Raw genomic sequence first — 12,173 nt, 5'->3', positions numbered from 1 at the left:
GTGTAGTCTTGGCTGTCCTGGAACTCACTTTGTAGACCAGGCTGGCCTCGAACTCAGAAATCTGCCTGCCTCTGCCTCCCAAGTGCTGGGATTAAAAGTGTGCGCCACCACGCCCGGCTTTTTTTTTTTTTTTTTCCCCAGAGCATCATTTTTTTAAAACCACCTTTTATAAATGGGTCAGTGTGACTAAAGTCCACAGAATGTCTTGTTCCTAACACACTCATGGTCAATGGAATTAAAGAGAGCTCAGTCTTCACATTAGGACCTCAAAGGAATAACGCGTGCTGGATTCTTTTGGAATGCAAAAATAGTTGTTGCTACTTCAAGACATTGGAAATTGAATTCACAGATCCACCCTCAAAACAGAAGGAAAACCAAAATGCAGCTAAAACTCAAAAAAAAAAAAAAAGCAAACAAAACAAAAAACAAAAAAAAACCTTTCTGTGCTCTTTCACAATTGGTTTCTTAATCTCTGCATTAGCGATCTTTCTCAATGCTGTGACTAAGCACTTTGCAGAAAATGTAAAGGAGGCGTTCTTTTGGCTCATAGTTTAAGGGCACACAGTCCATCATGACAGGAAAGTCGTGGCAGAGGAAATTAAGATACATGGTCACATTCCACCCTCAGTCATTAGGCAGAGAAGGATGGATCAGCTTGCTTCCTCCTTCTTATTCAACCCAGGACGCTAGCTCATAGAATGGCCCATCAACAGTTATGGTGGGAAGACCAGTGGCAGGACAGATACAAGATTTTTCTTCCCTACCTTACTGAATTGTGTGCTTCACTTGGAGTTCCTCACCTGCCTTCTCACACTATGCACCCTGTGCTTCCCCCAAAGATTCCATACCCTTGGGTTATTCCCACTCCTCTCATCAGCAACAATGGGTAGGCTGACTTAGGAATTATCAGGCCTGGGATCATCCTGGAGACCGGCAGGGAAAAGTGGTGGTCCAGCCTGAGCATGCTCACAGACATCTCTGCTGCTGCTGCTGCTGCTGCTGCTGCTGCTGCTGCTGCTGCTGCTGCTGCTTTGGTGAGCCAGGCCAACAGAGTTAAACACAACACTGGCTGTGGATTAGCCCTAGCTTGCCAGAGGCAGGTGCACCAATATTTAACCAGATGTTGGGAAGCTGAAGTCAGCTCAGCCCAGAGGCCAACCAGGCAGCCAGGCTTTCTGTGGTCCTCCACTCCCTGGGCTCTGTGCTAAGGCAAGGCTGAGCTATTGGGAGATGGAGGGTATGTGCCAGAAGAGCCTCGTTCTTTCTCTGGCTCTGTGGCCTTAGCGGAGCCCTTCTCATCCCTGATTTATGTCTTTGAGACACAGGAAGGTGGTCTGGGTAATTCTTTAGATCTCTCCAGAGAAGACTGGCCAAAGCGAGGGATCCTTAGACTCCAGAACCACCCCTAGCTAGAATGCCCTCCCTGGCATGGAACTTCCCACCTCACAGGTGGGGTGGGTAAATCTTTAACTTGCTAGCTCTGGGCAGACTGCAGTCTTTCTGGATGACTGGCTGTGGGAGGGGGATGGAAATAAAGTGTGTCTGGACAGTCATGCTGTGGTGAGCGGGAGGCATATTGGAAAGGGAAAGGAATCCTGTGCACTACAAGATATGGAGGAACGTGGGTCTCCTGATGGGTAAGTACAACTTGTTTGACCTTACGGATCCCCTGAAGCTCTCCCAGAGGACAGATACTAAAGGCAGGGATGGTAACTCTCATGTGGCCACAGAGACCCAGCGTGGAACCTGGAGCAAGGGCCAGAAGGATCAGAAACCCCCATTCAAGTGGTGCTCAGGTAAGTATGGGTCCACTAGGAGGCACCCGGGCCAGGAAGGGACCAAAAGCACTATCCGGATAGACCATCTTGTCTGTCTTGCATGCCAGGGTGCGTCCCATGAGCACAGTGGAGCTGCGTCGAGGGGAGCAGAGTGCATTGCACTGTTCGGGGACCAGGACTCTGCAGGTAAGAAACCTTTCCAACCCCGCAAAAGAATCTGAGGAGAGGACCCAGGCGTCCAACTGGAGCAACTTTGCCTTAGGACCCCTCTCTGCTTCCGCACAGAGTGTCCGCCCCCTTTTAGATAGTCCCGCCTCCCCAGGATGTGCTCTCCCACCACAGAACGTCCCACCCCTCCTAGTTACTTCGGTCAATCCTGAGTGCCTATCTTTCCGAATGCTCCATCCCTACTTGGTGCCTCGCCCTTACTCCATCCTCTCTCCAGGTGAGCCCTCCGGGTGGAGGCCCCGATGTGGCGTTCCGCTTCGGCGCTGTACTGGATGGGGCGCGCACGCAGGAGGACGTGTTCAGAGCTTGCGGTGTGAAGCGCCTGGGTGAGCTGGCGCTGCGCGGGTGAGTGATGCTTGCGCTGCGCAGGGCTTGGATTCTCACACCGCCTGGAGCCCCGCTTCTCGGGCTCAGCCACGTCCTTGCTGCCCACAGTTTCTCCTGCACGGTCTTCACGTTTGGCCAGACTGGTTCTGGGAAGACCTACACTCTGACTGGACCCCCTCCGCAGGTGAGCAGCCTGGTGAAGCCGGGTTGTGGATGGGACTCCAGGCTGGAAGGGGCGTGGATAATGCTGTCCCACCCCATTGTTTCACAGACCTGGTATCTGAGCAACAAAGGCAAGGACTTGCATAGTCTGGAAGTTTGTGTTCTAATTTGGGCAGCTTCTCCTACTTGCTTGTAGTTAGTTCGTCTGTAGGGTGGCGCGGATGGACTACGAACTCTGAGATTTCAATGAGATAGTGTCGGGCCCATGGCATGACTTCTGGAGCACTAAATGCTCCGCAAAGAGGCTGCCACTGAAGCCCCAGATGTCTTTTCTCCCAGGGGGAAGGGGTGCCCGTGCACCCGAGCCTGGCTGGCATCATGCAGAGGACCTTCACCTGGCTATTAGATCGTGTGCAGCACCTGGATTCCCCGGTCACCCTCCGAGCCTCCTACCTGGAGATCTACAATGAGCAGGTAAGAGAATGGCAGTCCACCGGGTCTTATGTTCCAAGGACCAAGGATGCTAAGAAACAGAAAGGGAGATGGGACCACTGTCAAAAGGCTATGAGCCTGTTTCTTCCCCTTCCCCTCCCAGGTTTGGGACTTGCTGAGTCTGGGGTCTCCGCGGCCTCTGCCGGTTAGGTGGACCAAGGCTCGAGGCTTCTATGTGGAGCAGCTTCGGGTGGTGGAGTTTGGCAGTCTGGAGGCTTTGATGGAGCTCTTGCAGATGGGTAGGCTACCTCGTGGGAACTTTGGGGGCAAGGATTCCTCAACTCCCTCGGAGGCTCTCTGGACCTAGGCTGCTGGAATTGGCGCTTAAAAGAGGATTCTTGAGGTAGAGAAGAGCCAGCAGAGCAGCCATTCAAAGCCTTGGCAAGGTTGGCCACACGATGGTTGCCTTGCCTTCCAGATTGCCTGTTCGTGCCTCTCATTCACTCCTCTCGGTTTTAACCTTCCACCTTGGCAGAGCCTAAGAGAAATGGTCATACCCCGTAGCCTAGCTCATCTACAAAGTCATCGTCCCAGCCTTAGTTGCTCATTTGAGCATTTACTTAGAGCCCTCCTCAGGCAGGCACTGGGGACACTGGGACTATAGATCTGGCTCCCAACATTCCATGTCTCTGTTGATCTCTGTTTTCATTCCTGTCTTTCCGCAGTAGGAGAGGTGCTTCTCTGATGTTCTGTTGCTCCCTTCTCCCATACTCCTTGTGCCTGGCTGCACCAAAGTTGGTACCCTTTACTCCGTCAGCCAGCCACCCCTTCCTGCTTCTGTCCTGTTACCTCTCTGACATTCTTGCTCCTTGGGGAATGCCCTTTCACTGGCATGGCCCATTCTTCTTAGATGGTACAGCCCCTGACATTTTCTTCCACAGGTCTTAGCCGTCGTCGGAGCTCCTCACATACCTTGAACCAGGCCTCCAGCAGAAGCCATGCTCTGCTTACACTCCACATCAGCCGCCCAACTGTGAGTGTCCAGCCTGTGGAAGGGCTGGCTCCGGGATACCCATCGAGCCTCTGCCTTTGCATGTATAAAACAATTTGGCTTTGCTGGGTGTGTGGGGAGGAAACCTTTGACCTTGAGACACTGGGACTTTGATACAGACAGCCCTCCCCAAGTTCCCACCAAGCCCTGGTTCACCAGTCTCAGCAGGTACCTCCTGTGGACCTTGGGGAGCCCCCTGTTGGAGGAAAGCTGTGCTTCGTGGACCTTGCAGGCAGTGAGAAAGTGGCAGCCACAGGATCTCGAGGGCAGCTGATGCTTGAGGCCAATAGCATCAACCGCAGCCTATTGGCATTGGGTGAGACCTGGCGGCTTACTGGTCTGACTTTTTGGGTCTCTTCTCTGATCTGGATCCATTGCTGCACTAGGGAGAGTACAGGACTTTGGGTTGCAGATGAGGGCTAGAGTTCTGGCATCAAGTCTGAGGCTGACTTTCCTCCTCTGGTAGACGGTTACCAGGCTGTTCATTCTAAGGACAGCATCATTACATATGTCCCTTGTACTCCTGGAAGACGGGCACAGTACAGGGAAAAGAATGAGTCTGTGTATCCAAATGCATGGCTAGCCCTAGGTCCCTAGGGAACTAGCTTCACAACTTGCCTATGGTGTGGCAGCTGCTGGTGACACCCTTTTTTTCAGTCAGATTGGAGATCCCTCAAATCTCTATTGTATATTGGGAGTTGAGTGGACAGTACATCTGTGCCTTCAGAGAGCCCGGTCTGCTGCAAGACTCCACTGTGAAAGTGATGGGATGAGGCTAGCGTTTCACCAGCCTGGAAGGGCTTCCTGCTCTTGCAGCAGCCCAGCTAGGCAGCTTGGCTTACACAGTGCAATCTCTCTGAGCTTTTCTCTTTTTACCAGGACACTGCATCTCCCTGCTGTTGGACCCTCAGAGGAAGCAGAGCCACATTCCCTTCCGGGACAGCAAGCTCACCAAGTTGCTGGCAGACTCACTTGGGGGCCGTGGAGTCACACTCATGGTATCCTATGGATGGGGAAGGTGACAGGGGGTCGGAGCCCTAAGGAAAGGTCTTTTCCATATAAGCACTCAGGGGCGGGCCTCTCTAGGTTGCCTGCGTGTCCCCTTCAGCACAGTGCCTTCCTGAGACTCTCAGCACTCTGCGATATGCAAGCCGAGCTCAGCGCATCACCACCCGGCCACAGGGTCCCAAGGTAAGGAGGTAACAGACAGCCAGGGCCAGTTACCGTCCTGGTTGGAATCTAGGATTGGATCAGCGTTGGGATTTGGGTTAGAATTCTGGGAATGATGTCATGATTGGTATCAGAGTCATAGCCAAGGGTCTATGCCACAGAGTCTGGGCAGGCCTAGGGCTGGAGACTGCATGGGCTGTCATCAAGATGTACTCAGGATCTCAGCTGGTCAGGTCTAATATGGGGTCTCATATGTGGTCAATTTGGAGATCGCAATGTAAGTCAAGACTGGCAGAACTGAGTTTGGGCTTGGAGTCAAGTCCAGTTCTGACTGAATCCCTTCAGGATGACACAGTAAAGACGAGGCATGACCTGGGCCAGCACGTAAGGCTGGCAGGTAAAGCAGGGGCTGAAGTTTTGGCTCCACAAATCCTCACACTGGAAAGCCATTGTGCTGGGCACAGCCTACACAACCATAAAGAGTGGCCCTGGGCTTCTTTGGTAGTCCCCTGGAGTAAAGCCACCCCAGCAAGCAGAGGCTGAGTTGCTAAGGCTCCAAGAGGAGAATCGTCACCTGCGGCTCCAGCTGGATCAAATGCACACCAGAGGTACGAGCTTTCTAAGGGCCTGGAAGGGATGGGGATAGAGTCTGGGTGGCTTCGAGTCCAGCAATGTCCTGCTTCTCTGCAGAACCAGGGGGGGCCCATGGAGCCCGGGTGGCCTGGGCCCAGCGGAACCTCTATGGGATGCTGCAGGAGTTTATGCTGGAGAACGAGAGGCTCAGGTGAATCAAGGTTGGGCCAGCACTGGGACTCTCTCCCTACTCCTTCCTGCTCATCTACATTGTCTGAGACCTACCCATGCCTGGTTCTCTGCTCCCCTTGGTTCCCACCTTCCTCATGGTATTGGCCCTATCTCTCATCACCCGAAGCCTACTCTCCACTAGGAAGGAAATGCGACAGCTGCGAAGTAGCCGGGACCTGGCCCGGGCAGAGCAGCGTGTCCTGGCCCAGCAGGTCCATGAACTGGAGAGGTGAGTGTAGACATAAGGCAGGCCTGGGACATGGAAGCTGGCAGAGGGGACTTGGCTGAACAAATGAGCATCATGCTTCTACGCCTGATCATTGGCTTCAGCTTCTGGCTGTGCCACCTCTTGGCTGCATGTGTCACCCTGGGCTAGTCAGTTGACCACTAACTGCTGAGCCCCTCCTCTGGGAGATGGGATCTTGGCTTGGCGGCCTTGATGCTAAGGGGATGAGTTTATAGAGAGGTGTCCTGGTTGGGGGCTGAAGACTTAGACCCTGCTCTTCTTCCCAGGCGCCTCCTTTCGGCTTGTCCCTTTCCCCAGCAGGGCTCTACCCCTGTGTGTCCCTGCAGGATGGTTCCAGCTGCCTCCTGCCACGTGAGTCTCACTGCTCATCCTGGGTTGTGGGGGACAAGCTAGAGTGTCACAGAGCCAATGATATACCTCTTGCAGGCACTGCCACCCCTCTGCTACTGCCACCACCTCTGTCCTCTGTGCCGAGTGTCCTTGGCCCACTGGGCTTGTCCACGGAGAGAGTGCCACATGCCACAGGTAGGAAGGTACTGAAGACACTGATGCAGAGCTCAGCAGTCCTGGTGATCCCAGAGCTCTGGATGGGGGCGCAGGAGTGGAGGCAGATGCTGGGTCCCTCTCTCTGCCCAGGGCATGGAATACCTGCGTGCCTGGCCTCCAGCCCGGCCTTCTTTTAGGAAATTCACTTACTGTGGTGTTCACACATGACCATTCACTTCTGCATTGGTTTCCTCATCCACTCACTCATTCTTTCTGGAAGCTTCCCTAAGTCAGCCTAAGCTTTGGGCCCCACTCTGTTTTGACCTCTGCCTTCAAGGAGCTCCCACTCCCTGGAGGAGACATTCCAAGAACCACCTGTAGCCCACAGAGGAAATGAGTACCCAGACATGAAAGGCCGAGGTCACCCGGCATGAACTTTTGTCTTTTCAGCAGGTGCTGGAGCCCGAGGTGTCTCAGTCTGTGCGGCCCCCACCCTGGGCACCTCCACCAAGACCAGGCTCTGCCAACCCCCCACAAGAGAGGTAGGCCAAGCCTGGGGTATAGAGGTGGGAGTGGGAGGCCTGGAGCCAGTAGGCTCATTCTTTCTCCATACCCATCTAGGAGTCAGAGTGACTGGACCCAGACACGAGTCCTGGCAGAGATGCTGATGGGAGAAGAAGTGTTACCCTCTGCACCACCCCTGCCTGCAGGGCCCTCAAACATGCCACATGTGCTAAGAGGTGAAAATTGGGGGTACATGCCGTATGATTCCCATCTTGAAGGGCAGGAGGTGATTTCTAAGGCCTTTCTAGCTCCCAGACTTTGAATCTCACAGCAGAGTCCTTTCCTCTGGTCCTGACCTCTACTGGAGCCTGAGAACTTGGGGAAAGGGTACTTGAGGCTTTCACAGCAGATCCTGGGCCTCAGTCAGCCAGTCAGTCAGGCTTGGAGTACAGGCTTTGAGTCTCATTGTTCCTTAGGAGGATCTGGGATCCCAAACCTGACCCCAAGGCCGGAAACCCTTACACAGCAAATCAGCAGCTCCCTGCACCTTGGCCAGAGACAATCACAGCCCATCGGGGACACACAAAGCCCTGGCCAAGGCCTCTCTTCTTGTTAAAGATTACCAGACCGGCTGTGCCCACGGGGCCTCCATCTCTCTGTCTGTGAACTGGAACGAAAATAGTTGCTGGGCAGAGCTGGGGCACCCTAAGGAGGTACAGGAACCCTGACCCTAGACCTTGAACCTGAGTCTGGGTTCACAGTATGTGGCAGCGGGGGTGGGGGTGGGGAACTTAAATAAAGAGAGGCATCAGCTCTAATTTAGTAAGCCTTGTGTTCTGGGTGGCCATCTAGGTGGCTGTCACTTCCATGGGGGGGGGGTGATCATTGAGGTGAAAGAGGAAAAATCCAAAAGACCACAGGGTGCTCTAGCTGCTCCCAGAGTCTGGGTTGTATCAAAGGTATAGGGGAGCCATGACTGGCTGGTGGGAAGTCCCCATCTTAGGCTTGTGATGTGGTCAGGCTGGCCTCATGGGTGGTAGAGTCAGCATACTAGAAGAGATTCTTGAGTTGCAGTATGTATGCCTGGCATTCAGTCAGGCCTCCTTTGGGATCTGAGCCCTGGTAATGGCCAGGGCTCCAAGCAGGCAGCCCACAGCCGCAGGCCTGTGGGAGCCTTAGGGGAGGAGCAAGCAAAACTTGAGAGCTTCAGGTAATGTCTAGGAACCTGGTCCTGTTTGGAGGGATGCTGGCCTGGGGACCTCCCGTCTCTGAGTGGGGTGACCCCCGCTCTGGGTACCAGGACTGGTTTTTCCACCATACTTCCTGGTACAAGATCAAGCAGAGAAAGACTAAGGGTTCTCTCATCCAGCATTCTAAAAGGAAGCTCCAAGTGTCTTCAAAGCATATTCCCGTCAGGGAACAAGGACAAAATAAAGATAGAACCAGGGTGTATTGAGGCCCTCTGAGTGTGCTGTATGTCTTTGGCCTTTCTGAGTTTCCCCGTGACCCCTGAGTCCGTGTAGGGAAGAGTCTGGAAGCAGGGACTAACTACTTCAGCTCAGGCTGCAGCCCCCAGGAAGCAGATGTTGAGACGCATGACTTGTGAGTGGACTCTGCGGGTATTCAGCAGAGGTCAGGATTTCCCTAAAAGGTCAAGGTCGAAGCGGGCTCCAGAAACAGGGTGATGGCCAGGTACAGGAGGACAGAGCAGGCTTAACCATACAGGTTCCAATCACCTGTCACTTCTCCACAAGTGGTCCTGGGCAGCTTAGCTGCTCAGAGCCCAGGTTACCTTCTGTCTAAAATGGGTACAACAGTGTCCTTTTCCACGACCCTTATGGAGATGAAATCCCCCAACTTTCGGAAAGAGTACCACAAGGGGCCTCTTCTCTTACCGAGCTTTTGGTCAAAAGGACCTTATAATCATATGACCGTTTGATAGAGTTAATAGTCCTGACTTCGGAGATGGCTCAGTTGGTAAAGGGCTTGCTAAGCAAATTTGAAGGCCTGCGTTCAGTCCCTAGCATGCATGTAAAAGTCAAGGAGGGCGGCTGGTGAAGTGGCTCAGCGAGGAAAGGCACCGACTGCCATGCCTGTTGACCTGGGTTCAATCCCCAGGACCTATGTGTGGAAAGAGAGCTATCTTCAAGCATCTTCTGACCTTCACTTGAGTAATACACCTCTCCAAAAGACTGAGAACATATGTAATACATACGTACATACATACATACATACATACATACACACATACACACATACACACATACACACACACACACACAAAAGTCCAGGTGTAGTGGCACATGTCTGTAATCCCAAGACTGAAAAGGCAGAAACAGGAGGCTCTCGAGCGCTCTTGAGTCTGTCAGTCTATCATCAGTGAGTTCCAGGCCAGTGAGAGGCTCTGTCTTAAACAGCAGGTATGTGGTGCCTGAGAAATTATTCCTGAAGTTGACTTCCAGCCTTCATATGCATGTACACATATGTACATGTATATTCTTCATTCATTCATTCATGCATGCATGCATACATACATTCGCACAAACTACTCAACAGGAACGTATGGAGACCCGCCTGGGGTGTGTGTTGCTCTCACAGAACATACACAGTGCCAAGGAGCTCTGCCTGGACAGGTGTGTGGTTCTCAATGCAGGGTTCTAGAAAGGCCTTGTTGGGGTGATGCTTATGCAGAAACCTGAAGGGGGAGGAGATCACAGTTGACAGTATAAGGTCCCCTCCCCTCTTCTGACATTTTCTCATCACTGTGTCAGTGTGGGTGGCTCCTCCTTGGACCCCCCGCCCCCCAACCCCACTGCCTGATGCACAGCCCTGCTTGTTGGGAGACCTTTGGCCTCAGGCAGGGAAGGCCCACACTGAACATGAGAGCCTTTTCCATCTGCCTTGGGAGTGAGAGGATGGATGGGGACCACCCAGGGGGGGACCCCAGCCCCAGCCGCCTCGTTAGCATTCAGGGGGTCCTCTTCAGCCAGGCAGGTTCCTAGTTCCAGCTCCTGCCCTCAACTCAACACACGCCTGGCCTCCCTTCCCTGAGACATATAGGGCTCTGCGGACCTCTGCTGACCCTGGCTGCCCAGGGCTATGTTCACATTCCCTCTGCACCCCTTCCAGGATGGCTGCTTCCTCCAAGCTCTGGGTGAGTCCATGGGATTACAGTCTCAGGTGAGACTTCATATCCCTGTGGCCCTTAGTGAGAACTACAGACCCAAGTGGCTCTTCTGGATTCCTAAAAGCCACTGTCTAACGCAGATTGCTGGAATTTGGGGACAAAACTTTGCCCCCCCCCAAGTGTTTAAAAAGCTGTCAAAAGAGGGCTGCCAGAATCTCAGAACATTGGAATTGAAGGAAATTCTTGGCATTTCCCAGAATTCCAATTCTATTCGCCCCTATGGACTTTTAAAATGTACTCAAGTTGGAACAGGTCCAATGGGGAGGAGTCGCTCACTAGAGCTCTGATGGCCTTCTATGAGTTTCTAGAATGGTGACACATCAAGAGAGACCTGGACCACTAAAACAGTTTCCGGTTGAGTCTTCCAGCGCCTTGGGGCTTCATCTTTAGCCAGTGCGCAGTTGGGTGTGTGGCAGAAGTCAGAGAGAGCTGTAGGGTGGCACGAGTTTCATGAAGTCACTTCCGAGGAAGCCATTGAAATGAGATGTGCACATGTGCACCTACATACATATGGGCACACAAATAAACAATTTAACATCAACAAAAATAAAAGACTGTCAGTCAGGCAGTGGCGGCCCACACCTTTTATCTCAGCACTCAGGAGGCAGAGGCAGGTGAATCTCTTGATTTCGAGGCCAGTCTGGTCTACAAAGCTCATTCCAGAACAACCTGGGCTACACAGGGAAAGTCTATCTCCAGGGGGATAAAAGACGGTGAGAAAGCCAGGCGTATAGCTCAGCAGATGAGCACTTGCCTAGTGTGTATGAAGACCCGAGTTCAAATCACACCACCCTAAAAATGACAGTGAAGCCTTGAAGTCAAGGGAGTACTGACCCTAGTGTTAGGAACCTGCTGCTTTAACCACCAACCACCAATGGGCTCTGTTTTCTCTCCACGTATGTCTCCCCTGATCTAATGACAGATACAATGGCCCAAATTCATATTCAGTTTCAGAGCTCTTGTGGGAGTTCCAGCCCTTAAGAGATAGTTTGTCTCTTTGTAAAGGACGATTCCATTTCTGCCTTCTCCTTGGGTGACCAGGCCTCATCTGCCTTAGTTTTCCAGACAAACATGGTGGCAGAGTAGGCAAGTAGGTGTGTCCTTGCTGGGAATTGAGAACAGAGGTCACTGAAACTACAGACAGGTGAGTGCTATGGTAGGAGACCATCATGGCTAATCAAGAGACATACTACTACATGAACCTTGCAGGACCCTAGCTGCCACTGGTGTTGGTCCTAGGATGAACTTGGACAGTTGAGTTGGGATGTGGTCCTGAACTCTCATTCGTTGTGATTGCAAGCCCTCACTTAGAGACAGGCCCTCCACTTAGCAGGCACAAGTAATACTGGCCTGAAGCTGAGCCAGAGCCCTACTCTCATGGATCACCCAGTCACGTGAAGGGAAAAGGAGGAGCTAACTGACAATCACTGTGCAGGAGAATCAGTGACAACTTACGCCTTTGTGTGCCAAGCGTGGCTCGCAAGCCTTTACTCCTCAACAGCCACAAGAAACAATGTGGTTGCAGTTCTCACTTTGAAGGAAGTGAGGAAGGCTATATATGTGTTAGGAATGGTTCCTGAGGAAAAATGTTCTCAAAGGCCACTGTGAGAGCTATCCAGTTGGACCTCAGAGGGAAGGTTGGACCCCAGAGGGAGGGGGAGGGCTGGACTCCAGAGGCAGGGCTGGACCCCAGAGGGAGGGGGAGGGCTGGACTCCAGAGGGAGGGCTGGACCCCAGAGGGAGGGCTGGACCCCAGAGGGAGGTATCCCTGAGCACAGTTAGCATGAGCTGAGAGAG

The 12,173-nt window shown here is 52.9% G+C and overlaps 1 protein-coding gene across 5 annotated transcripts in view; it reads left to right on the top strand.

The window, feature by feature from the left end:
* The first annotated feature begins 1,171 nt into the window (after positions 1–1,171).
* Kif12 (kinesin family member 12) overlaps positions 1,172–12,173 on the top strand; it is a 17,712-nt gene continuing 6,710 nt past the window's right edge. For 2 of the 5 annotated variants that reach the window (XR_003844101.1, XM_029540366.1), the window contains exons 1-18: positions 1,172–1,637; positions 1,731–1,796; positions 1,886–1,964; positions 2,224–2,351; positions 2,442–2,517; positions 2,835–2,969; positions 3,091–3,226; positions 3,869–3,960; positions 4,138–4,294; positions 4,858–4,976; positions 5,065–5,169; positions 5,654–5,756; positions 5,839–5,932; positions 6,095–6,181; positions 6,466–6,550; positions 6,626–6,724; positions 7,136–7,227; positions 7,307–7,425. Coding sequence is in view for 4 of the 5 variants with exons in the window: in XM_029540366.1 (XP_029396226.1) it covers positions 1,612–1,637; positions 1,731–1,796; positions 1,886–1,964; positions 2,224–2,351; positions 2,442–2,517; positions 2,835–2,969; positions 3,091–3,226; positions 3,869–3,960; positions 4,138–4,294; positions 4,858–4,976; positions 5,065–5,169; positions 5,654–5,756; positions 5,839–5,932; positions 6,095–6,181; positions 6,466–6,550; positions 6,626–6,724; positions 7,136–7,227; positions 7,307–7,425 (1,798 nt within the window). In the remaining variant the exon portion in view is untranslated. Of the gene's footprint in view, positions 1,638–1,730; positions 1,797–1,885; positions 1,965–2,223; positions 2,352–2,441; positions 2,518–2,834; positions 2,970–3,090; positions 3,227–3,868; positions 3,961–4,137; positions 4,295–4,857; positions 4,977–5,064; positions 5,170–5,653; positions 5,757–5,838; positions 5,933–6,094; positions 6,182–6,465; positions 6,551–6,625; positions 6,725–7,135; positions 7,228–7,306; positions 7,426–7,665; positions 8,012–12,173 lie in introns of those variants that run through there. The other 3 variants (XM_021200975.2, XM_021200974.2, XM_029540367.1) reach the window with 3 other exon arrangements.

Source organism: Mus pahari, chromosome 6 (genome assembly GCF_900095145.1).
Source record: "Mus pahari chromosome 6, PAHARI_EIJ_v1.1, whole genome shotgun sequence".
Classification (NCBI taxonomy): Eukaryota; Metazoa; Chordata; class Mammalia; order Rodentia; family Muridae; genus Mus; species Mus pahari.
Note: the sequence above shows the minus strand (reverse complement) of the source record. Positions and strands in the feature narration are given on the sequence as shown.